This window comes from Euwallacea similis, chromosome 23 (assembly GCF_039881205.1).
Source record: "Euwallacea similis isolate ESF13 chromosome 23, ESF131.1, whole genome shotgun sequence".
NCBI lineage: Eukaryota > Metazoa > Arthropoda > Insecta > Coleoptera > Curculionidae > Euwallacea > Euwallacea similis.
Window position 1 is genome coordinate 2,815,035 of NC_089631.1, and position 27,435 is coordinate 2,842,469.

The following is a 27,435-nucleotide window of genomic DNA, read 5'->3' on the forward strand; positions in this document are numbered from 1 at the left end:
TACCTCCCAATAGCGAAGCATATTATTATAATTATAAAGGTTATAACAGCTTAGTACTCATGACTATACGTAATGCAAATTATGAGTTCATTATGTGCGAATTTGGCATAAATGGACGCATTTCTGATGGGGGAGTCATAGAATATATGTATAATAAACGCCAAACAAAAAGTTTCGCACGTCATCTATGACGAAATAATATGGCCACATTGGTTATGTTTATCTCGGAAACAATACACAATATATGTATCAAACTTATTTAGTTATCATTATCATACGAAGGAAAAACATATTAATTATTAAAAATATAATGAATATGGTCATATAGGTACATATATGTAGGATCCGCTCGTCAGATCGCTCTAACTCTTCTAAATGTAATTATTACTGTCTGACCAAATCGAGACACCAACGGGAAAGTCCGAATATTTGTTAGATAGTATTAGTTAAATTAGGGTTGAGGAACCGAGGGGGATTAAAAAGTGAGGTACCTCGATGTTACGCCCATGCGTATCGTACCTGAGTTCGAGTGATTCTCGGCTGTTGCTGGGTTCTCCCAGTAACCTCCTAGAGTCTGTGTCACGGAAAAAACCCAAAAAGCGAACATCTCTTTGTTTGAACCAAGGAAGAAGGGCCTGAGGATGGTTGCTAAGGGCTCAAACAAAGGATGGTTCGTGGTGCTGGCTCGCAGCAGCCAGATGTTGTAACGGTCGCTGGCCTCTACTCGAGGTACGACACTGGTTTATTACCCCCAGGTTTAATATTTAAGATTTGTGACAAGGAGAATCGCTCTCTTTGATATCCGGAGTGAACGACGAACTAAGTGACGCGAGTTTTTACTAATTAAGTTACCATTTAAGCTTCGTATTGTACCCTATCCCAATTATACATAAACCCTAGACAACCGAATAAAAGAAAAACCCACAACTTTGGGGGCTCGTCCGAGATTTGGGGTAACGATTTTGGAGACTTTTACGAGATTTGGGGTAATAGTTTAGAAGACTCAGCCGAAATTTGGGAAACGAGTTAGGACGACCAAGCTCTGCACTTCAGGATTGAGAGCAACGGCGACGGTGATAACGACGAAATCACTAATACCAGACGGGTAACGACGACGACGGCGATAACGACGAAACAGTGCGAGATTAGGGTGATAATAGTGATTAATTCCGCGAAGTGAAGTGGAGTGCGGAAAAGGTGTACGCAACCGACAGATAAAAGCAGTTAAGGTAGGATACAGAAGTTAGTCTAATTTTACTGTATTAGTAGATTTATTGCTTTGTAATCCCGATTGTGTCTCGATTTCTTCTATTGACTGGTCTTTTCAAGTCGATTCTACGTAAACAGCAAAACGCATCGTATCTCATTTTTTATTTTCTTGGAATATTGGCCTAGTATCAATTCCATACCCAATTATGACTACTTTGGGGGATATTGAAAAAATTGCGCAAAATATCACAAATTCTAAACTGAGGGCGGTTCAAGCGCTGCATGTTGCTGTTTACGGCAAAGAAGGTCAAGGTCGGCAAACTAGAAAAAATGTGAGGAAATTCCCTGGTTTTAACCTGGACAAGGAATCAAGGGAATATCAGACCAAATTAACAGAAACCGAAGATCAGTTGAACTTAAGCGATTTGATGGCGATCTGTCACATTCTGAACTTGGACTATTCGGGACAACACGAGGACATCGCGAATCGGGTATGCTCTTTCCTGAATGACTTGTCAGTCAACGACGATATTACTGAGGGACAAGAAGACGGGGAGACCGAAGATGAGGATGCCGGAGGTCAGGAAAGTAGCGACGAATCCGGACATGAGGACGAAATTGACGAGGGAAATTTAGCTCAGCCACAAGCCCGTACCAAAACGAAGACGAGAAAAAATAATCCTTTTGCGTTAACCTTTCGTGACGTAGAAGACAGCATTAGACCATTTGATGGCAAGGATGATTACCCGATAGAAAAGTGGATCCGAGATTTTGAGGAAATAGCAGAGGTCACACGATGGAACGACTTACAGAAATTAATATTCGCGAAAAAGTCGTTGACGGGTTTAGCGAAACTATATGTGCAATCAGAAAAGGGTATTAAATCCTGGACTACTCTTAAGAAAAGACTTACCGCTGAGTTTGAAGTGAAGGTCAGCAGTGCTCAGATTCATAAGTTGCTAATGTCTCGAAAGAAAAGTCCTGCTGAGACAGTACAGGAATATGTATTGGTCATGCGTGAGATCGGAAGCCGAGCGACGTTAGAGGCCGAGGTCGTGATACAATACATTATTGACGGGATACAGGATGATCCATCAAGCAAATGTGTGCTTTATGGAGCGAAAAACTTCGCTGAGTTTAAGGATAAGGTCAGATTGTATGAGCAGATCAGAACAAAAAGGCCGACGTTCAGCTCAGAGAAGAAGTATGAGAAAAAGGAAATCAAGAAGGAAGAGCACGATAGAAAGGGGAGAACTACCAATTGTTTCAATTGCGGGCTCAAAGGACATAAATCCAACGCGTGCCCAGACAGAGCCAAAGGGGTCAAATGTTATAATTGTAATAGTTTTGGACATATATCAACCAAATGCCCAACGAAGACAAACGACGCAGGTAAAAATAGCCCGTGTGCCAATGTTCGCCTTATGGAAGTCGTACCGAATAATGCCGTTAAGGTACAAATCGACAATGTACAACTGACCGCACTGTTAGATACGGGTAGCGACATAAGTGCGATAAGGAGCGATGCTTACGATGACTATCTAGGACATATCCCTTTAACGGGGAATGAGATAATTATAAAAGGAATAGGTTCCAATAGAGTGAGGACCAAAGGATTTTTCCAAAAGGAAGCAAGGATCAACGACGAAGACATATTGTTAACGTTCCACGTGATACCAACAAATGCCTCAAACTTTAAGGCCATTGTGGGTAATGACCTATTAAAATGGGCGGATGTAAGTTTCACAGAAGGAGGCGTGGTCATACACAAGAGGAGGGAGGAAAATTTCTTGATGGAGATGAAGATTGCCGACGGTCTGGATCAAGAGAACCCGCAAATTGACCATATACCGAATGTAGAGTGCAAAAACAAAGTTAAGGACTTGATAGAAAATTACTCGCCGGAGAAAGTAAAGGATGTCGACATTAGGATGAAGATTGTCCTGAGGGATGAAGAGCCAGTATATCAGAACCCAAGGAGACTCTCACCCGTTGAGAGAGTAGAGGTAGAAAGACAAGTACAGGAGTGGTTAGATGAAGAAATCATAAGACCCAGTTATTCTGATTTCGCAAGTCCGATAGTGTTGGTAAAGAAACGAGATGGCAGTATGAGACTTTGTTGCGACTATCGCAGAATCAATAGGAAAATAGTCAAGGACCGTTTTCCGTTACCATTGATTGAGGACGTGCTAGATAGGTTGCAAGGAGCCAAATACTTCAGCACGATAGATCTGCGAAATGGATTTTTCCACGTTCCTGTAGACGAAGACAGTCGAAAATATACCTCGTTCGTCACTCATAACGGACAGTTCGAATTCCTAAAATGTCCTTTTGGCCTATGTAACAGCCCAGCAGTTTTTCAGAGGTTTATATGCCATATTTTTCGGGAGTTAACCTCTATGAACATTGTGTTGTATTATATGGACGATGTAATAATTTTAAGTAGCACTCTCGAGGAAGGGGTAGAGCGTCTGGCGATGGTCTTACAAGTAGCGAGAGACTATGGGCTGGAAATAAAGAAGAGTAAATGCCAATTCTTAAGAAGACGAGTAGAATTCCTAGGCTATATCATCGAGGATGGTAAAGTACAGCCCTCTGAGGAAAAGGCATTGGCGATCAGAAGATTTCCGGAACCAAAAACGCCCAAGCAGATCCAATCCTTTCTCGGTTTGACGGGGTATTTCCGAAAATTCGTCGCTTCATATGCCATAATCGCAAAACCTTTAAGCGATCTGTTGAGGAACAACAAGGAATTTGTGTTAGGCGATGAACAAAGACGGGCATATGAGACGTTGAAGGAATTACTAACTAGTGAACCAGTCCTGTATATTTACAGGCAAGATGGTGAAACCCAATTACATACTGATGCAAGTAAGTATGGTTACGGCGCTTGCTTGATGCAGAAATCCAACGACGACAATAAATTCCACCCTGTATATTATATGAGTAAGAAAACGACACCAGCTGAAGAACGATACCACAGCTACGAACTGGAGGTTCTGGCTGTGATACAAGCTGTCAAGAAATTTAGAGTCTACCTCTTAGGCAGTAATTTCAAGATAGTCACGGATTGTTCCGCTTTCCAGAAGACTATGGATAAGAAAGACTTGACTACGAGAGTAGCACGATGGGCATTACTGTTGGAAGAATATTCATACGTTATAGAGCACCGAAGTGGCCGTCGAATGGCCCATGTGGACGCTCTGAGTCGATATCCAGCCGTAATGACTCTAACTGAAATTAATGACGAAGAAGGGACTCTGCGGCGATTAAAAGCGGCGCAAGAAGGAGATGAGTTCGTCCAGGCTGTCAAGAAAATTGCCAGCACTGAAGATTACCAAGGCTATTTAGTAAAGAACGGTATTTTGTACAAATACGACAATGGGTTGGAATTAATAGTCGTACCGAAGTCGATGCAGTCCGGGGTCATAAAGAAAACGCACGAAATAGGCCATTTTGGCATTGCAAAAGTGGAGGAAATCGTCAAAAGAGAATTCCATATACCGAAGTTGAAAGAAAAGATTCATACTGTTATTAAGAATTGTGTGGCCTGCATTCTGGGAAACAGAAAAGAAGGAAAGAAAGAGGGAATGCTGCACCCGATAGCCAAGGACGAAGGACCGCTATACACTTACCATATTGACCATTTAGGACCTCTGCCTTCAACAAATAAAAATTACCAGCATATATTGGCCGTAGTAGATGACTTCTCGAAATTCGTTTGGCTGTACACTACCAAGTCGACGACGTCGCGGGAAACCATCGACAAATTAAGAACGCAACAGAAAAATTTTGGAAATCCGTCAAGAATAATTACAGACAAAGGTACTGCGTTCACGTCGAAGGAATTCAGCGATTATTGTGAACATGAGGGGATCCAACACGTCACTGTCACCACCGGAGTACCTCGAGGGAACGGTCAAGTGGAACGGGTTAATCGCACGATTATCCCTGTCCTTACGAAACTGAGCATGGAAAATCCTAGTAGGTGGTATGACAAAGTAGATAAGGTGCAAACTGCTTTGAATTCCACACTGCAAAGGAGTATCGATGCTACACCGTTCGAGGTATTGTTTGGTGTCCGGATGAGGCATAATGAGGAGATTCGCATTAAGGAAATGCTGGAAAAGGAGATAATCAAGAATTTCGACGCAAAAAGGGAAAGACTACGTGAAGATAGCAAAAAGCAAATTTTGAAGGCGCAAGAAGAAAACAGGAGGCAATATAATTTAAGGCGGAAGAAAGCGACAAAGTATAAACGGGGGGATTTAGTGGCCATAAAAAGAACGCAGTTCGGGGGCGGGCTGAAACTGTGTAAGAAATTTCTTGGTCCTTATGAGGTCATCGAGGTTCTGCCCAATGAGCGATACGAGGTCATTAAGGTGGGCACCCACGAAGGACCGGGACGCACCTCTACCTGTGCCGAATACATGAAGCCATGGGTCGATAATGATAGCGAATCCGAGGCGGATTGCTAGTCAGAATGGCCGAATGTAGGATCCGCTCGTCAGATCGCTCTAACTCTTCTAAATGTAATTATTACTGTCTGACCAAATCGAGACACCAACGGGAAAGTCCGAATATTTGTTAGATAGTATTAGTTAAATTAGGGTTGAGGAACCGAGGGGGATTAAAAAGTGAGGTACCTCGATGTTACGCCCATGCGTATCGTACCTGAGTTCGAGTGATTCTCGGCTGTTGCTGGGTTCTCCCAGTAACCTCCTAGAATCTGTGTCACGGAAAAAACCCAAAAAGCGAACATCTCTTTGTTTGAACCAAGGAAGAAGGGCCTGAGGATGGTTGCTAAGGGCTCAAACAAAGGATGGTTCGTGGTGCTGGCTCGCAGCAGCCAGATGTTGTAACGGTCGCTGGCCTCTACTCGAGGTACGACACTGGTTTATTACCCCCAGGTTTAATATTTAAGATTTGTGACAAGGAGAATCGCTCTCTTTGATATCCGGAGTGAACGACGAACTAAGTGACGCGAGTTTTTACTAATTAAGTTACCATTTAAGCTTCGTATTGTACCCTATCCCAATTATACATAAACCCTAGACAACCGAATAAAAGAAAAACCCACATATATATTAAAATATAAATAAAATATAAACATAAATATGGTCAGAAATTTTGATGTGACGTCATTTAGCTAAAATTCGATAATTCCACTAAGATGTAAACACGATCACTGGAAAAATTTTAAACCGACAGGGTTGCAGTCAACTGCAAACTCATGTTTGCTGATGTGTTGATTATTAGATAGATAGAGTTTTATTTACTTACACAATAATAAAATTCTTTAATTAAAAACATATTTTTATTAAATCTTACGATTGACTGTCCTGAAACAAATTATATGTATGTAAATCGCCTCAAAGATTTGTTTGGAAGTCTGGCAACAGCGTAGGGCAGCGCGGCATAGAATTTTGATGACGAGCGAGACTTTTTGTTTGGCGTTTACTATACGTCATTTTATAAGAAACTAAAAAACGGAACTTTATGTTAATTAAACCTCAGTCGATACGAAAAAGAGTTTGTTATATTGAACTTCTGACTATAACGAGCGGCTAAAATAGACTAAACTAAAACTGATATATCTTACGATTAAGAATAGCAATCGGTGATGCTGATTTTGATATTATTTGTCGCCCAAGGAAATTAGCTCTAAGCAGAACCAGCGAGGAATAACAAAAATAAATCAAGCTAAATAACAATTAGATATAAGCTTAAATAAAAGCTCAAATATTCTTCTAATCTAATTCCAATTTAACGCTTTAAAGCTACCGGATCCAGAAACTCAGCCAAACAGTTCAAGAAAACTTCCTTACGTGTTTGTAGGAGACGAAGCTTTTACATTACGTCATGATTTTATGAAGCCTTTTAATCAAAAAGATCTTAATCATGATAGAAAGATATTTAATTATCGGTTGTCTCATGTTAGATATAAAATTGAAAATATAATATATTTGGCGTATTAGCTGCACGCTTCTGAATATTTCACACAGCCATCGCGATTAGTTTAAACTCTGTGGATAAAGTCGTGATGGCTAGAGTTTTCCACAATTTTTTGAAAAAAAAAAGAGTTCCGAACAATATGCTCCAAGAGATGATTTGGATCAGGAACCACCGAATTAGGACTTAGAATTCATCTTGATACATTAGCAGGCCTGCAATATAACCATGGCCGCAACTGTAGCACAGAAGCAAACCAATCACGTGAATTATTTATGAAATATTTTAACGAAGAAGGAGCACTGTATTGGCAGGAACGAATGATACATTAAAGATTTATTGTCAATATACAGGGTATTTCAAATTCGACCCTCACCATTGGGATCTCGGAAACTAGAGGAGATACGAAAAAGTTTAAATGGGGGCAAAGTTGCGCAATCTAGTGCATGATCGAATACCGTTTTCAAAATTTTAATTTTCCGAGTACTTCCGAAGATATCCGAGAAAAACTAAAAATTGGAGAATCCATTTTTATTTTTTTTTAGCGTTATTTGACAAGAAATGTTAAATCCGTAAGCACATTTTCATTGTCACTTTTTCTCAGCTACACAATGACATATTCAAATTTGCGATCCGACGTTTCGTCTTTCGGCTACCATCATCAACTTTATTTTTTCTTATGGGCCCCATATTGGATTTTTCGACAAAAAAATAGTGCGTTTCATTCTGAATTCATTGATATAGAACTTCTTATAATTTACTTTTTTAAAAGCAGAAATATTTAAATAAAAAGAAATATTACATAGTTGGCCTTGACTCCATCGAAAGACTTTCTTTTGTTCGCGTTATATGACAGAACTTCTCAAACGAATTTAGAGCGTGTGCAGATTTCCAATGAAAATGAGTTTCCGAAGTGAAGAAAAACGAGATATGTTAAGACTTTATTACAAATTTGATAGGAACAGTACGAAAACAGCTCAAATGTATTTTGAGTTATATCCGGAAAGACAACAGCCGCATAGAACATTATTTAAAACTTTGGACGAACATTTAGCTGAGTTTGGTGCTTTTGAAAAATCTAGGATGAAGTATGGAAGCAGAATGAAAGAAGATACCAGAAATAACCTACTGGCAGAGACAAAACTAAATTATTATTAAATGATACAACAAGTGTTCAGATTGACGACCTTCCTCCTGCATACATAAACGAACACGTCTATTTAAATTAGTGACAGCCCTAATAATATTTCTCCTTCTGATTACTCTACATTGTGTAATGATGTTTTCTCTAAGTTCTTCTATTGTGTTATAATCTCGATTCTCATATATTCTATTTTTCAAAGTGCCCCACAAAAAAGTCGTCAATTTGAGCACTTGTTGTATCATTTAATAATAATTTAGTTTTGTCTCTGCCAGTAGGTTATTTCTAGTATCTTCTTTCATTCTGCTTCCATACTTCATCTTAGGTTTTTCAAAAGCACCAAACTCAGCTAAATGTTCGTCCAAAGTTTTAAATAATGTTCTATGCGACTGTTGTCTTTCCGGATATAACTCAAAATACATTTGAGCTGTTTTCGTACTGTTCCTATCAAATTTGTAATAAAGTCTTAACATATCTCGTTTTTCTTCACTTCGGAAACTCATTTTCATTGGAAATCTGCACACGCTCTAAATTCGTTTGAGAAGTTCTGTCATATAACGCGAACAAAAGAAAGTCTTTCGATGGAGTCAAGGCCAACTATGTAATATTTCTTTTTATTTAAATATTTCGGCTTTTAAAAAAGTAAATTATAAGAAGTTCTATATCAATGAATTCAGAATGAAACGCACTATTTTTTTGTCGAAAAATCCAATATGGGGCCCATAAGAAAAAATAAAGTTGATGATGGTAGCCGAAAGACGAAACGTCGGATCGCAAATTTGAATATGTCATTGTGTAGCTGAGAAAAAGTGACAATGAAAATGTGCTTACGGATTTAACCTTTCTTGTCAAATAACGCTAAAAAAAAATAAAAATGTATTCTCCAATTTTTAGTTTTTGTCGGATATCTTCGGAAGTGCTCGGAAAATTAAAATTTTGAAAACGGTATTCGATCATGCACTAGATTGCGCAACTTTGCCCCTATTTAAACTTTTTCGTATCTCCTCTAGTTTCCGAGATCCCAATGGTGAGGGTCGAATTTGAAATACCCTGTATACATGCACATATAACGCCTATTTTCTCATTTATCACTTACCTCATTATTGCTGCTATTTGAAAAATTGTTATTTTGTTCAAATATTCCTGTTATATCATCAACTATGTCTTCTAAATCGTCTGATATATTTGAAACCTACTTCCTCGGTATTTTTTTATCTTTAACAAAAGTCAATAAATCATAATATCATAATGATGATATGTATATCCCATCAGCTCTAAAACCATTTTTTTAATGCTAATATTTTTTTTCATTCCCTGCGGAAACCACCACGCAAGGTATTAATTTTGTTTATTACTGAATTTTTTGTTGCGTCGAGCTGAACAGTTTCTAATTTTTCTATTAGTAAATTATAAGCAATAGTTTTTTTATTTTTATCTAAATATTCTTTAGATTTTATTTGCCACAAACAGGGTAGCGCTCTGTATGTATAATTCGATGAATTCTCTTGTAAAATCACGAGACACTACTCTTAAATCTAACAAGTTCTAACAAATATCTTAATTGAACTAAAACTAAACTATTATAAGTATCGACAATGGCTTAATAACTCGAGAATGTTAAATTATTGAAAGCGCGTTGGTGCGTGTACACTTATCTACGTATGCATCTAATACCGTCTGTAGCGGCCTAAAGACCACGATCCTGGACTTTTTTCTATCGTGTGATTAAAAAATTTATTAATGAAGGGAATGTAAATCAGAAGAAAAGAAGTCGCCCCGCTACTGTATTTGGAGAAAACAATCAAATTACAGCACTAGATGCTGCGACTTTTATTCTCCAAGTGAACACAAGATAAATATCAGGATTGTCAGGAATTTCTCACATGAGTGTGTAGAGAAAGTTAAGAATGAACAAGTTCATATTTTTTTGCACGAAGAGCTCCATGAAAACGATTTTCAAAATCGTTTAGACTTTTGTAAATTAGCATCTGGACAGATAGAATGAAATTCCAATTTTTTCCGTTGTGTATTATTCTTTTACGAGTCGTCGTTTACAAATCATGCTACAGTTAATGGGCATAACATGCATTATTGGAGTGTTGAAAATCCGTATTGGCGTCGATAAGTTGATCACCAGGGTTCATGGACAACTTGAATGGTGAAATGTACAAGGTGTACAAATAAGTTTCCCTCGTTTGACAAAACATGGCCCTACCAGATGATTATCTTGAAATTGTCAGATGTAAAACGTACTATCGTAAGTTTGGTCATCTAGTGGCAACATAACGTTGAAATATTAGTGACTCCTTATCAGCATCAAATAATTTGTTTCGTTCAATAATGTCAAATTTTACGCCGAATAAGCGTCATTTGCGAGAACTTTTAATTTACTTCTTTAATTTGAAGAAATCTGCAGCTGAGGTGCATCGATTGCTTGTAGAAGCATATGGTGAGGCTACTTTAAGTGAGAGAAGTTGTCGCGAGCGGTTTCACAAATTTAAAAACCGTCAATTTCGCGTGGAAGACAAAGAACTCAGTGGAAGACCTAAAGTGTACGAAAATACGGAATTGAAAGTATTATTGGAGACCGAACACAACCATTACTAGAACTCTCTACCGTACACAATTAATGAAATTAAACCGAGCACTCGAGGAAAAACACGCCCATTACTACTCCAGACACGACAAAATTATTCTTTTACATGATAATGCTCGTCCGCATGTTGCGATGCCGATTAAAACCTATTTGAAAACACTTAATTGGGAAGTCCTACTCTGCCCGCCATATTCACCACACCTTGCCCCATTGGACTATCACTTATTCCAGTCGATGGCACATGCTTTGTCTGAGTAGCGTTTTACATCATATGAAGATACCAAAGATTGGGTCGATTCATGGATAGCCTCAAAAGATGAAGAATTCTTCCGACGTGGTATTCGAAAGCTATCAGAAAGATGAGAAAAAATAGTGGCTAGCAATAGACAATACTTTGAATAAAACAATGTCCCGTTTTTTCATAATAAATTCCTAATTTTTGATATCCAACGGCGGAAACTTATTTGTACCCTTATACTGGAATATTTTGGAAAATGAATTGCAGGGCTTAAAGGGAATTATTCCAGGGCTTAAAGTTATAAGTGTGTCAGAACATGCGGTTTCAATATGACGGTTGTCCGGCTTACTACTCTGCGATGGCATGGGAAATTCTTAATCGTAATTTTAACGGTCGATGGATCGGCAAATCTGATCCGGTGAATTAGGCTGCTAGATTTCCAAATCTCACCGGATTTCTTTTTGTGGGAATATTTCAAAGATCAGATGTATAAAGAATTACCAACGATACGTGAGGATATGATTCTGCGAATTATAAACGCTTGTGCTAATATTTCAGAAGACACACTTCGTAGATGTGACAAATTCTTTAAAACACGGATAAATAACTACACTGAAGTTCGGAAACACCATGTTGAACATTTACTTTAAATAAAAACTATAAAAAAATTCACGTTTTCACGAATTCTACAGCAGTTATCATCAAACCTTTTGGTGAATCATAAGTGAAAGAGAAATTGAATTTTGTTAATTGTCATGTTTTCTAGCTTGAATCGAAAAAATATTTCAAACAATTTTTTCTTATTTTTAGCTGTATTATCCGAATCTGTAAAAAAATGGGAGTTACCGTTTGAAATTAAAAGTTAACCCTTATCCCGCCCATAGGAGGAGTGGATGGGAATCAAATTTAGTACCAATACATATATTTCTCTCTCAGAATGATTAAAGTTTGATACTAAACATTTTTTTGTAGGCTGCTTTGTATTCAAGATATTTCGATAGTTCAAATTAAATGTTATACCCTGTATAGAACATCGTCCGCGGAGGGAAAACGAATGTGGTAACGAAGAGGTTCAACCTCTTATGACTTTACTTTGCACTCAGCGGAATGTGCGCTCATCAAGATGGTTTAAATGGTCAAAAAGGGCTGTGATCTTTTCTTTGAAACGACACATTACTTCTCAAACAATAATATTACCGTTCTCAAGGTTTTGCTAAACATTTTTTTGATATTAGGTGTACAACTTTGCTTCCGCCGTTTTTTTTCCGAATTTCGCGATTTTATTGTAAAAAACTAATTATACCTTTAGGATCCAAAGTATTGTCCATCGCTGGCCACTACTTTCTCCCATCTTTCGGGCAGCATACGAATCCCGTGTTGAAAAAATTGGACATCTTTTGAAGCGATCCACGATTCTATCCAATTTCTTACTTCTTCATAAGACCGGAAGTGTTGGTCAGCTAGCCCATGTGCCATGGATCGAAACAAGTGATAATCAGAAGGAGCTAGGTCAGGAGAATATGGCGGGTGGGGTAGGACTTCCCATTTCAATGTTTCCAAGTATTTCTTGACCACTTGCGCAACATGGGGTCGAGCATTATCGTGCTGCAAAATCACTTTATCATGTCTCTCGTTGTATTGCAGCCGTTTCTTTTTCAATGCTCGGCTCAAACGCATTAATTGGGTTCGATAAAGAGCACCTGTGATTGTTTCAGTTGGTTGTAACAGCTCATAATATATTACGCCGAGTTGATCCCACCAAATACAGAGCATGATTTTGGAACCATGAATAGACGGTTTGGCCGTCGACGTGGAAGCATGGCCGGGATATCCCCAAGTCTTTTTGCGTTTGGGATTATCGTAATGAACCCATTTCTCGTCCCCAGTCACAATACGATGCAGAAATCCCTTCCGTCTTTGCCTTGCAAGCAACTGTTCACAAGCGAACAGACGCCTGTCAATATCTCTTGGTTTCAACTCGTACGGCACCCAATATCCTTGCTTCTGAATCATTCCCATGTCTTTGAGGCGTTTTGAGATTGTTTGTTGAGTCACTCCCAATGATTGTGCCAATTCTTGTTGACTTTGACACGAGTCTTCGTCAAGTAATGCTTCCAAGTTCGCATCTTGGAAAACCTTCTTTCTTCCACCGCTATGTTGGTCTTCGACGTGAAAATCACCGTTCTTGAAGCGCTGAAACCACTCACGACATGTCCTTTCACTAATAGTGGCTTCCCCATAAGTATCTGAGAGCATTCGATGAGCCTCAGCAGCAGATTTCTTCATATTGAAGCAGAAAAGTAAAACCTCCCGCAAATGACGAGAATTTGGCTCGTACACCGACATTTTCAATCGCGAATAACTTTATGATGAAGACACAAATAGACTAATATTTTTATGAGGTTATGTTAACAGGTGCCCAAGGCTCCTGCATGCCCACATGGGGTTATTTATTTCGATCATTACTTACCGCTACATACATCTATTCAAAAACGGCGGAAGCAAAGTTGTACACCTAATATTATGGTTATCGCTATTTCTTTTAAATCACGTAGAACTAAACGGAAGAATAAAAACGGAAGCGAATGTGATGAAATATAGCTGAATTTAGGCTAAAAACGACGTAAATATATTATACACATATGCATTCAACATGCGAACATGAAGGGGAAAAATCAAACAGATTATCTGCACGGTTTCCGAGATATTTTCAGATATGTGTCTCTAATTTTCAATTGCGCGTTAATCAGGGAATCAGGTGATTATATGTCGTACGGCTCCAAATTAAACCTCTTCATTTTTTAACAAATTATTATTTAAAAAAGTGAAAAGCAGCATTAAATCGTACAAAACATACTATCTTTGGCGTTTGTTCATTTTTCCAAACGTTGCTTACGTCACCAATAGGGCAAAATGGCCGATTTGTTTAAATTGAAACATGCACCAAATGATGCCTCAAATTAAAGGTATTTCGAAACTACATTTAATGGTATAATGCGATTTAAAACCGATCGACTAGTTTTTTAGAAAAAAAAGCTATAAATAGAAAAAAAAATGAATGTAAAAAACGGAATACAAATTCAGTTTTATAGGTTGTAAACAATTTTTAAAAATTATTTGTTTGGAGGAAATTAATTAAATTAAAAATTCGAAATGGGCATCATTTTGCTCTTGACAAAAATGTAATCTGTCAACGAATTCCTGCTTTACATCAACGAAGGTTTGTGGGTTAATAAATCTGCAAGTTTCTCTAATTCGACGTTTTTATTACACTAAAGAGCTAATTTACAATGATCAGACTTACAATTGTTCACAAAAAGTTATGAGGAAGAATAATGCGGTTTTAATGGTTAAGGGCGGTTTTATCTTGTGGTCCTAATAGGCCCACCTGTCCATCGCACCTGGCGACTTTACATAGGATAATACAGGGTGTTCCATGTTCGACTTTTAACATGGGAATCGTGGAAACTGTGGAAGATATAGAGTCTGTTAAACGGATGTAAAGTTATATGTTTAAGAGAGGAGTACTATGTCTTTTTATTCTTTTTTTAAATTCCGAATACCTCTGGAGATATCTGGAAAAAACCGAAAATTGTTATTTTCTTTCTGCCTCAAATTATAGAGAAACATGAAAATAAAGAACACTTTCTTAAAGGAATTTTTCCTGCGCTGCAACGTGAAAATAGTTTTTCGTAGATACAATGTTTCAGTTTTTCTATACTATCATCAACTTTTTTTTTCAAATAGGGACCTTACCGTTTTTTTACGAACTCGGCTAGTCATTGATAATTGAAAAACAATCATGTGCCACACTTGCCGATTTGCGACATCTAGATCAAAAATATTGATTGCCAGTATTTTGAAAAGATATTTTAAATATTCTGATTGTTGATTCAGGCCTGGACTGCGGGCAGGCCAATGAATCGTACCACGGTTACCTATCCACTTATTTGGAAATATGCGGTTTAATAATAATAATACAGGGTGATTCTTAACTTATACGCATAAATTTGGGAAATTATAGCTGAGGACAAGTAATGATTATTAGCGAACAAAATTTAGTAAAACATTTTTAGTTTCGGAAATACCAATTTATTTCAAGTAAAAATGAAAAAACCTGAATTTCATAAAATTGAAAATGTATTTAATTTATCATAGTAACTATTAGAAGTCATTTCCCTGATTTTCAATGCACAGTTGAGTTGAGACGCAAAAAAATTATCATGTGAAATTTTTTATTTATAAAAACTAAGAAGTAAACAAGTCAGGACAATATGTTTGGTATTTCCAGCAGTACTTTCTTTTCAATTGTGGTCGTATTCGAGTTCATTTTCACGCGATTAGAATAAAAATATGGCGCACTATTTCTCAAACGAAGAACTTATGGACATGGTACTAGCATACGGCGAATCACATCAAAATTCAGTGGCTGCAGCATATCTTTATACTCATTTTTAAAATTTTATTTTTATTTGAAACAAATTGGTATTTCTGAAATTAAAAATGTTTCACTACATTTTTTTTCACTAATAATCATTACTTGTCCACAGCTATAATTTTTCAAGTTTATGCGTATAAGTGAAGAATCACCCTGTATAAATAAAATAGGCAAGTAGGCCGCGTCTGTGGCACCAATCGTAACGCATCTGTACTTGTCATGTGATCAATATCTGACATTTATTGAGCTATTCATGTTAAAATAGAGGTTAATTTCTATCACTTCAGTAAGTAGGATGCACTAATGCTGAATGTAAAAATGTTGAGGTTTGACAATAAATATTTTATATTTAGACGTCGCAAATCGGTAAGTATGACACAGTTGTTTTTCAATTATCAATGACAAGTTGAATTCGTAAAAAAACGGTAAGGTTCCTATTTGAAAAAAAAAAGTTGATGATGGTATTGAAAAACCGAAGCATTGTATTTCTGAAAGACTATTTTCATGTTATAGCGTGGGAAAAAGTACTTTAAGAAAGTGCTTTCCATTTCCATATTCCTCTATAATTTAAGGCAGAAAAAAAATAAAAAGAAAATATCAATTTTCGGTTTTTTCCAGATATCTCTAGAATTAATCGGAATTATTAAATAAGCGGCCAGGTACCCCTCTCATAAAGACACAACTTTGTTACCATTTAACTGACTGTATCTTCTACAGTTTTTAAAATCCCCATGTTGAGAGTCGAATATGGGGCACCCTGTATAATGGGGTAAGTTAGGATAAAATGCAGATAACCACAAGATAACGCAAATGGCCTCATAAAGATATAGATGGCTATATAACTCCCGACATTGTCAATAAAAATAACCGAGGACTGATTTGTATTGAATTTTTATGACATTTATTTTTTACTTTTTACATCTCTTTTTCTCAAAAACGAATCGATCAATTTTAAATCGCATTACACAATTAAATGTGGTTTTGAAATATTTTTAATTTGAGGTATCACTTTATGTATTTTTTCATTTAACAAAGTCGGCCATTTTGCCTTACCGATAACATAAGCAACATTTGGAAAAATAAACAAACGTCAAAAGATAGTGTTTTTTGTCCTATTTAAAGCTGCTTTTCATTTTTTAAAAAATAATAATTTGTTAAAAAGTGGGAGGCGAGGAGGGGGGCGAGGAGATGGTGGGGAAGTGGAGGAGAGGGCGAGGAGGTGAAGGGGAGAAAAACTAAATCCACATTGTACCTATTTAAAATATTAATTTCCAAATGTGCATGTATAATTCCACCCCTTGGGCTCAATTTATTAAAGTGATAAGGGACCATTATTTCGTAGAAATTCGTTCTCCATCAATTTTGCTTGTAGAACACATCGGGTTAATAGTCACAAAACACAACAACTTACAAGCCTAAACATCACTATTAGACCTTTATTGAGTTCGTAACACCATCCGTTGGATTAAAACGGACATCGATTAAGGACAAGGATAGAGAAACAAACGTGCCAGGACTAATGACCAAAGAATTGGAAATATTTATCACGGTTTAACCCAGAACCGTGAACGTTTCAATGGACTCAAACAAACATCCTTGTCTTGTTCTATCGTCAAACAAATTGAACGTGCCATGCCTGTATGTTATTTGTGGGGGAGTAAGAAAGTGGCCCAAGACCCAAGGGAGGAACGACCACGTCACGTTCGGACTTGGGGGATTTAGCGACTGCAAGATGAGAGATAAGGTCTGGGAAGTACCTATTGACCATGATGTCACAGTTTTCCGTCTTTTTGTTGACCTTAAGCAACTACGTCTATGTCCCTCAATTTGTTTTCATGTTCAAAAAATATTGGCAAAATTCTTTCTTGAGTGAAAAATAAACGTAAATCCATTCTCTTTGAGTTGAAATTTATTGTTTCTCTTTTCTTTCAGGGCTCGTAAAGTTAGGGGTGCAGTGTGTAACCGGAAAAAAGGTGGCCATCAAAATCATCAATAGGGAAAAGCTCAGTGAAAGTGTCCTCATGAAGGTAAGTAAGGGCGATTGTGAGTTATATAAATCGCGATCTATACAAATTTCGATGGAAAACAAACACAAAGAACCTGTTTTCTGTTCGAAGTTGGGACCATTTATTTTTTGTTTGCCCCAAGTTTAGACGTGAAAAATTACCTTCCGTTTGTCTGAATTCCGAGTTAGCAATTCCGACGGTTCAAGAGAGGTGAGATGATCGGAGGAAGTCTAAGAAAAGTCTTATTGAAACCGTAAAAATCATATGCCTCTTGAATATGAAATAGCTACGTACTTTATGGAATTTAAAAAAGAATATATGTAAAACCTGGAAGAAATACGATGTTTAGGGCACAACCCGGTGAATATTTCTGTCGCTAAGGAAGGAAAATGTATGAAAATGGAAATTCGTTTTCTGGTGTCAATCAGCCTGAGGTTCTCCATTTCAGTCTCCATTTCAAGAAGGATTTTCATCGAATTTAGACGCTCTGAAGTCATAAACCATAGAACAAGTACCTACTTATAAAAGCAGAAATCTATTATTAAATCTCCTTGATTGCAATATCTAAAATAGTGCTCTTTCTGTCAGAAGCAAACATTTTAATACTGATGAGATAGTGGTCCTATGTTAAAAATCGAATAATTCCTTCGAGTCCTCTATTTCATTAATCTGCATATGGGGGCTAGTTGCTAATTTTTAATCAAATTTCAATAATTCAATAACATTTTTTCATACAATATTTCGTTTCCCAACTCAATTTTTGGAATACCAAAAATCTCTAATTTTGTCTTTTTAAACTCTCATTTGCCACTATTATTTATTTAATTGAGTAGAATATTTAGTTTTTGCGGGAAATAATTCGCCATTTTTAGCGTTTATACAGAAGCATTGTTAAACCCCTTCTATTAAGCCAATATTGTTAAACAAATGCAACAGCTAAACAAAGCAATATCACCATCCTTTTTAGGAACAGACCTTTATCTGAAGACAGACGATATATCGTAGCTGTCAACTGCATTCAGAGACTACATTACAAGTTAGGGTAGGAGGATCAATACCTTGGTCTTCGTCTAACCTGTACAATAAACAGAAATGGCTTAATGATGCAGAGAAGATATTATTGATCCAGTGCATCATTTTATTCTACGAAAATGTGGAATTTAGCAGTTAGTTACAATTTTGTTGCAACCTGGTAGAATATATTTTAACACACTTTTAAAAAGGTTTAATAAAAATCGTATATCACGTCATCAAATCAGTCAAAAATACGATAATTTTGAGCCATTTTAAACCGTGTTGGCAAAAAATGGGCTTGAATTGCATCGGAACAGTGGAGGCTAATAAGAGTTTTAATGGCAAAAGTAGTAATTTTTCTTCTTTACTTCGTTTACAAACGGTAAAACAGTTAGAGGAACGAATTTGTGTTTTGTTACCTAATTATATTCAAATACCTTCAAACAATATGATCCCTCTTTGATAAGTCCATAATTTTAATGTACCTTTCTTGCTCGCCTGCAGAATTTTTCCCCCGAAAGAAAACTACCTTGTATGCGATATTAACAACCTCTTTCAATAAAACTTTGATCGAGCTATAAAAATGCAAATTTTCCTCTATGCAAATATCAAAAGCAACATGTTCGGTAATTGCATTTGCCACTGTCCAGACTGAATATTTCATGTAACCCCGATTGATATCACGCACCCTCCTGGATGTCCAGATTAATGTGATTCGCTATTTTAGATACAATTCCTCTCTCTGAACCGCTTATCAACTCGCCACATTGTTTCGCATTAATTTTATGTTTACAACAACATATAGAGTGTTTCCACGCGTAGAGAGACATAGATTTAATGATAACAAGGTTCATTATCATGAAAGTGAACCAGAGTCTAAGTATGTATCTCTCTTTCGCTAACAACTTCAGAATACCTATGAAAACATTTCACTTCGTGAAATGGATTTCTAATTACCTTAATTGAGCGTTTACATTTCGGAGAAAATCAGTTTAGTGTTCAGTTTGTATCAGAGCTAATGTCTACAAATCGAGTGGAAAATCGCTCTGAGTTCAATTAAATTGGGCAATTAGGTAATGTTGCTAATGACCTCTTCGATAAGTTACATTTCAATGTGTGTGCAAAGGTATCGTTTTGATAATGTTAGAGGAAGCTGCCTCGTTATAAATTAATATCTCTTGCAATTTTGAAGTATATTACGAGTTTTGAAGATTTGGCAACAGCGTTTCTAGGGCTCTTAACTCTCAAATATCGTATAAAATGGCGTATATCTTATTTAGTATTCAAATACCGTACGGCTTTAAACTGTCCTCTCCCTGTTAACTTTGTAACATTTTTTTTCATTTAAAAGCAGCATTAAATAGAACAAAAAATACTACAGGGGTAGCCAAAAGTATAGAAACTTATTATTTCTTAGGCTATATGACAACGCTATTATTTTAAATCTTTCTATATTAAAAGTTCATATGTTATACAGAGAGATCGTTTAAGTTTCATATTTAGTCAGCTGTAAAGTTTGTTAGAGAAAAGAACGTATGTCGGTTATCGTTTATGTATATTTGGTTACCTAATTAACCTACATCATTTGCTAATTTTTCATGCCGAAACGCTTCTTCCGGAAACAGTTAGCCAATCATTATTTATTATTTTAATTATTTACCATTCGATTGTTGCATTTTTTTGTTTTTCTTTCTCTGTTATTTTATTAATTTTATCCGTTTTATAAAAAAGCGGTCTTTTTTAAGATCACAGTATCGTTTGTGTTTAAATTCAATTTCCTTTACCTACTTCAAAATGGTGCTCACGAACGAGCAGGAAACATTTATGATTGAAGCCTATTTTCGTAATGGACATCAAATTAATGGAGAATGGGTTTATGAAGTTCAACTCTGCTTTCGAGAATTTCGTGAAAAATTCCCTGAAGCTACAACAACTTTTTGCTTGTACAACCTTAGATTATCTAAAATAATATTATGTCAATCGTTTGATAAGTTCACATATAGAGCATATCTACCCACCTCGGTTTTCAGACCTTACGCCACTGGATTACTTCTTGTTCCTAACTTTAATAAATAACATTTTTAGACAATCAATACACACAATCGAAGACCTTAAGGAACGGATTAAAGCCAAGTGTGCCAATGTCACCCTAGAAGTTCTAGGCAGCGTCTTCGAGAGCATGAAGTGTCGGGTAAATTTGTGCATTGAAGTGAATGGACAACATTTTCAGCAATTATCAATTTTTCAAACAATTAGATTTGTGTTGTTAAAAAATAGCTTAAATGTTTAATTGAATTCTTGAAAATGAAAAATAAGTAAAGCAACATACATAAACTTATTCGGCTCCTTTATCAAAAATTAATTTTAACGTCATTTTGCGGTATATGGATCAAGTTACGACCTACTTTTTATCTTCTATTTCTCTTGTGTAAAATCCCACAGCTGGCGAGATATGAAATTTAAATGATCTCTCTGTAAACAAATTACTATAAGGTGTACAAATAAGTTTCCGTCGTTTGACAAAACATGGTCGCCCCAGAAGATTATCTTAAATTTGTCAGATATAAAACGTACTATCGCAAGTTTGGTCATCTAGTGGCAACATAACGTTGAAATATTAGTGACTCCTTATCAGCATCACATAATTTGTTTCGTTCAATAATGTTAAGTTTTGCGCTGAATAAGCGTCATTTGCGGGAACTTTTAATTTACTTCTTTAATTTGAAGAAATCTGCAGCTGAGGCACATCGATTGCTTGTAGAAGTGTATGGTGAGACTGCTTTAAGTGAGAGAAGTTGTCGCGAGCGGTTTCACAAATTTAAAAACCGTCAATTTGATGTGGAAGACCTAAAATCTGCGAAGATACGGAATTGGAAGTATTATTAGAGACCGAACACAACCATTACTGGAACTCTCTACCGAACACAATTAATGAGATTGAGCTGAGTACTCGAGGAAAAACGCACCCATTACTACTCCAGACACGACAAAATTATTCTCCAGCGTGATAATGCTCATCCGCATGTTGCGATGCCGATCAAAACCTATTTGGAAACACTTAATTGGGAAGTCCTACCCCACCCGTCGTATTCACCAGACCTTGCCCCATCCGACTATCACTTATTCCAATCGATGGCATATGCTGTCTGGGCAGCGCTTTACATCATACTGTGAAGATATCAATGATTGAGTTGATTCATGGATAGCCTCAAAAGATGAAGAGTTCTTCCGACGTGGTATTCGAATGCTGTCAGAAAGATGGGAAAAAGTAGTGGCTAACGATGGACAATACTTTGAATAAAACATAATGCACCGTTCTTTCACAATAAATTCCTAATTTTTGATATCTATCGGCAAAAACTTGTTTGTACCCCTTTTATTTCTTGAAAATATTCATTCGATTTGAGCTATTTAGGTTTTTTTGGATAAGTTGGTCGGTCAAAGTATGGAAACTAAAAGCAAAATGGGCTTTAATTTATTTCGCTTTGACTTGAATAGATCTGTTTGTAGTGGATATCTTCAAGTGCTATGGGCAATAAAAATATTTTTCACCGGACTTACAAAAAAAAATAGAGCTACACAAAGCAGGAGTTACGCAAATTACCATAAGTCGAAATTTGAATATTTTCAAAGGAACTGTTGTAAAAATAATTCGAATGTACAATCAAAGAAGCAAAACTGCCATTGCTTTAAAGTCAGGAAGATTTACAGTGTTGAGCAAAAGAGCAGAAAAAATAATGAAACGAATTTCATTGGTAGATCTAAAAGTATCTTTTACTAAAGTCGCCAAAGAAATGAGTGATGTGAGCATTTTGGTATCATCACGAACTGTCAGACGGTGTTTAAATGTTCAGAGATTATTTGGAAGAGTTGTAGTAAAAGAACTTTTAATTTGAAAAAAAATCGAAAAGTGCGATTTCAATTTGCATGTAAACATCTATTCTTGTTACTAACCAAATGGGTCTTTTTAGTGCTGAAAGTAAATTTCAGTCATTTGGAAGTGATGGCATAAAATATGTCAGAACCAAAAGGTAAACGATATGATTATAAATATCATTTATCTACCATGAAACACGAAGGGGGCAGCGTGATGATGTGGAGTTACTTTTTTAGACCTGATACTGGGCCGTTAATTCAAATTAAAGGTACTATAGATCGTTTTGTCTATTGAAACGTGTTGAAAAATAATGTTGTCTTATGCTAAAGAAAAAAATGGCGTTACAATAGGTTTTTCAGCAAGATAATTACCTTAAGCATAAATTGCATTTAGTTAAAAATTGGTTAAAGGAAAATAATGTCCCTCTAATGAATTGGCCGTTCCAGTCATCAGATTTAAACCCCATAAAGAATCTCTGGAAGTATTTAGACCGACAAGATTACCAGCGTTAATGAACTATTCAATTTATTAAATGAAGAATAGGAAAAGGGTTATACGCAATATTATGCTTCTATAGTTGATTCTATGCCACGACGATATGCAGTGGTCATTAAGACAAAAAGTTATGCAACAAAGTACTGAGTGTTTTGACGAAAGTTATTTAAAGAAGAGTGTAACTATTTTAGTTTCCATACTTTTGACCAGCAGTTTTTAATTAAAATATAATAAATTTAATGTAGATTTTTTTTTCCATTTTTGTTTTTATTTACTGTTATTTGATATTATCTTTTCCTTTAAATATTTATTACTTTATTTTGATGATACAAAACTGTAGAATTTCGAAATAAATAAAGTTGCGATACTTGTGGATACCACTGTATCTTTTGACGTGTGTTCATTTTTCTAAATATTGTTTATATTACCGGTAGGGCAAAATGGCCGATTTTTAAAAATTGAAATATGGGTCAAGTAACATCTTAAATTAAAAGTCACTCAAAACTACATTTAATAGTGTAATGCAATTTAAAATCAATCGATTCGTTTTTGAGAAAAAAAAACTATAAATAGAAAAAATAAATATCGTAACCAACCAATTACTATACGTGCACGAAAAACTTCTACAACTTCAGAAGAAGTGGAAGGACAATCTCACAACTCAACTATACTAAATTTACTTTGCTTAACAAGACAAACAAAACAATCTTACCTTCTTTTTCCTTCAACCACTTTATGGGAGTACTACTAAATGTAAATAGTCGATACGCAACAATTGTTAGTATGTAGATTATATACCGGGGGATTCAAGAAGGTGGCTCGCCCTTATAACTTTTTTGTTTTTAAACTTATAATAGAAAGTTGAAATTTGGAGAAAAGCTATATGAGAATAGAGCCTATTGATTGACGTTTATCTGGCACTTCCGGTTTAACCGGAAATGATCTCAACTTTCGATTTTTAAATATAATGCTCTATAAATTTTTTCTTTTTTGGAATCTAGAGGTCATTTTTAATCTAAAAATATGTCATTAAAACACGAAATGTTTTGTGTTTTTTTCATGTCGAGTATACTGAGGTATACGTATTAGGTACAATTTTAGGTCAGAATTATGAGGAAAAATACTAATTTGTCATTCTATTGATTACTTTTTCTTTTATAACTTATTTAAATAATTAATTTTTAATTAATGGGTAAAACTGATTTTCGGCATTTAAATTTCTTATAAAAGAAAAAGTACTCAGTAGAATGACAAATTAGTATTTTTTCCATAATTCTAACCTAAAATTACGTCTAATACGTATACCTCAGTGGCGTGAAAAAGTCACAAAAAAAATATTTTGTTATAAATGACATTTTTAGACTAAACATGACCTCTAGATTCTAAAAAATAAAAAATTTATAGGGCATTACATTTAAAAATCGAAAGTTGACTTAATTCCGGTTAAACAGGAAGTACCAGATAAATTTTATTAATGTCAATTAATTGGCTCTATTCTCATATCACTTCCTTTTAAATTTCAGTTTTCTAAGTTTAAAAAGAAAAAAGTTATAAGGGTGAGCCACCTTCTTGAATCACCCGGTATAGCGCTAAGTAAATAAAATGAATCGCACTTGGAAATCTACATAAGTATCGATTTTTTAATAGGCACAGAAATGAAAAATTATTTTTTATCTTGAAAATGGCTACTTGAGCAACAAAATACTAAGAGGTCTTTTTTATTAAGAAATGATGGAATATTTAAAAAATATATTCATATTTAAAAAAGTCAACGACGAGCCATTTTTTTCATTAAAAACATTCCATTGAACTGCCGTACAGATGCCACTAGTGTAGGTAGAAATATTCTGCCTACTCCAGAACATGCACATTTATCCCGTCATAGCGTGTTCGTAATTTCATGTCTTCATTCCAAATTGTTTTTGAAATATTTTAAAAATATTAAAAAAAAAAATTTAATGCTCTGTATTTTGGAAACGCAACGTTTTTGGACCTAACTTTATTCGTTTCATTATAAATACATATTTGTTTTTATTAGCTCTACATCCCTTGAAAGTTTGTCGGTATGTGTATGGAACACCCTGTATGTATTATCTTGTGTAAAATTTCCAGGTGCGATAGACAGGTGGAGCCCATTAGGGCCACAAGATAAAACTACCCTTAACCCTTGAAACGGCATTATTCTTCCTCATCATTTTTTGTGAGCAGTTGTAAGTCTGATCATTGTAAATTAGCTCTTTAGTGTAATAAAAACGTCGAATTAGAGAAACTTGCAGATTTATTAACCCACAAACCTTCGTTGATGTAAAGCAGGAATTCGTTGACAGATTACATTTTTGTCAAGAGCAAAATGATGCCCATTTCGAATTTTTAATTTAATTAATTTCCTCCAAACAAATAATTTTTAAAAATTGTTTACAACCTATAAAACTGAATTTGTATTGCATTTTTTACATTAATTTTTTTTCTATTTATAGCTTTTTTTTTAAACTAGTCGATCGGTTTTAAATCGCATTACATCATTAAATGTAGTTTTGAAATACCTTTAATTTCAGGTATCACTTGACGCATGTTTCAAGTTAAACAAACGGTCATTTTGCCTTATTGGTGATGTAAGCAACGTTTAGAAAAATAAACAAACGCCAAAAAATAGTATGTTTTGTTCTATTTAATGCTGTTTTTCATTTTTTTTTAAATAATAATTTGTTGAAAAATGAAGGGGGGGAGAGACAATTTGGAGCCGTACGATTTAGTCTAATATAGCATGAGCTCTAAATTCGTAAAGGGTTTTATTATAGAAATGCAGCGTTATTGGTTTGCTATGAATATTTAAACATTTTAGATGGCCTTCAAAATATCCCCTTCTTGGCGTTTTGTTGAATCCTAATTATTATATCATATAACGTGAGGAAAATGGTAAAAATTGCATAAGTTTTTGATTGTTTGTTGCCCAATAGCACAGTCACTGTTCGTTTCAAATAAATAGATATTACTGATTTTGACCAAATAGCAAAGGTACAAGTACAGTTGTGTGTTTTAGCTTAATCCCAATTTGTTATAATTTTGCTCAAAGATAAAAAAGAGTAAAAACATTAGACCATGAACGAAGTTTCTCTTCAGAATTTGCATTCAAACTTGATGATGATTAACGACAACGTCCTCTTTTTCCCGAGCATGTCTTCTTGTTAGTGCACTAATTTTGTGCCTGGAGTATATTTTAGACGACTTTCAAAATATCCTTTTCTTAACATTTTCAACGGAAAATCATTATTATAGCGTATAAAATAGGGAAAAATAATAAAAATTACGTGGGTTTTCGGTTGTCCATTGTCCAATAACTTGCTAATAGCTTCAAATATTTTCAAATAAATAGATATTACTGATTTTGACCAGATAGCGAAGGAACTAGTACAATCCTGTGCTTCAGATTTACCTTTTATTCTAATGATTTATGTGATGAGATGTCTCAAAATTACTTTCAACAATCGTCTTTTTCATTGTTTCTCGCCTCACGTCACTTCATAAAAAACCGTCGTTCACCCCTGGTTTATGAGCAAATACATTAAGCCGAAAGCTCATTAATTTTGAACCCGCTTCACCAGCCTTATACATAAATCTTTTTTTCTAGGTCGAGAGAGAGATAGCCATAATGAAGCTAATTGATCACCCCCATGTGTTGGGACTGACGGACGTCTACGAGAACAAAAAATATCTGTAAGTATTTATTTTCAAAATTCCAAAATTCCTCAGAAATCATCAGCCAACCCCGGTACAATTTCGCCATTAAACCCTTTGCACAACTCCGAGGCGCCTCTAATGGAAACACTCAAAGCACTCTCAGCGATGCAACTGCCATTAATAACCGGCTTAATAGTCCAAACAGACATTTCTGAGTCCAAAACATTATCTCTCGACTAATACAAAAAGCTAAAATTCTACCGTACAGCTCGGCTACTTCGAGGCAAAAAAGATGGAAGTATGGATGATAAATGAGTTTATAATATTTAAACATTCCTAGGGGGTTCCCACCTCCAAGAAGTTCATTTTTAATGTGAAGCATATTGGTTTTGTCCGGGAAATCGTTTCATGTTTGAACTTTCGTGCAATATGTGTTTTTCGGTGTTATTCTGTTCACATATTCCTTTTTGGTATTTTGATCATCGAGGTTGTTCCTGGAAATTGGGAGAACTCCAACACACTTCTAAAGATAGCCGGACTTTACAAGCTATTTCATAGGATGACTTAGCTGAATCCAGGAAAGGTATCTAAGTTTGGGCTTTTTAAAACCCTTTAAAACTAGTTTGAAGTCCATACAAAATTGAAACGAATGTTGTAAAACCGCATAAAGGGTTTTCGTTACAATATCTGAGGAGTATTTCTCTACCTCGGGATTTTACTTCAGACTTATTGCAACTAACCCTCAAGGTTCTCTATAAAGTTCTTATCGTCCCTAGCGAGTAATGATTAAG

The 27,435-nt window shown here is 35.6% G+C and overlaps 1 protein-coding gene across 2 annotated transcripts in view; it reads left to right on the forward strand.

The window, feature by feature from the left end:
- sff (sugar-free frosting) overlaps positions 1-27,435 on the forward strand; it is a 61,279-nt gene that overhangs the window by 14,596 nt on the left and 19,248 nt on the right. For both annotated transcript variants that reach the window (XM_066401831.1, XM_066401832.1), the window contains exons 2-3: positions 17,507-17,601; positions 26,595-26,680. In XM_066401831.1, coding sequence (XP_066257928.1) covers positions 17,507-17,601; positions 26,595-26,680 — 181 coding nt within the window. The remainder of the gene's footprint in view (positions 1-17,506; positions 17,602-26,594; positions 26,681-27,435) is intronic.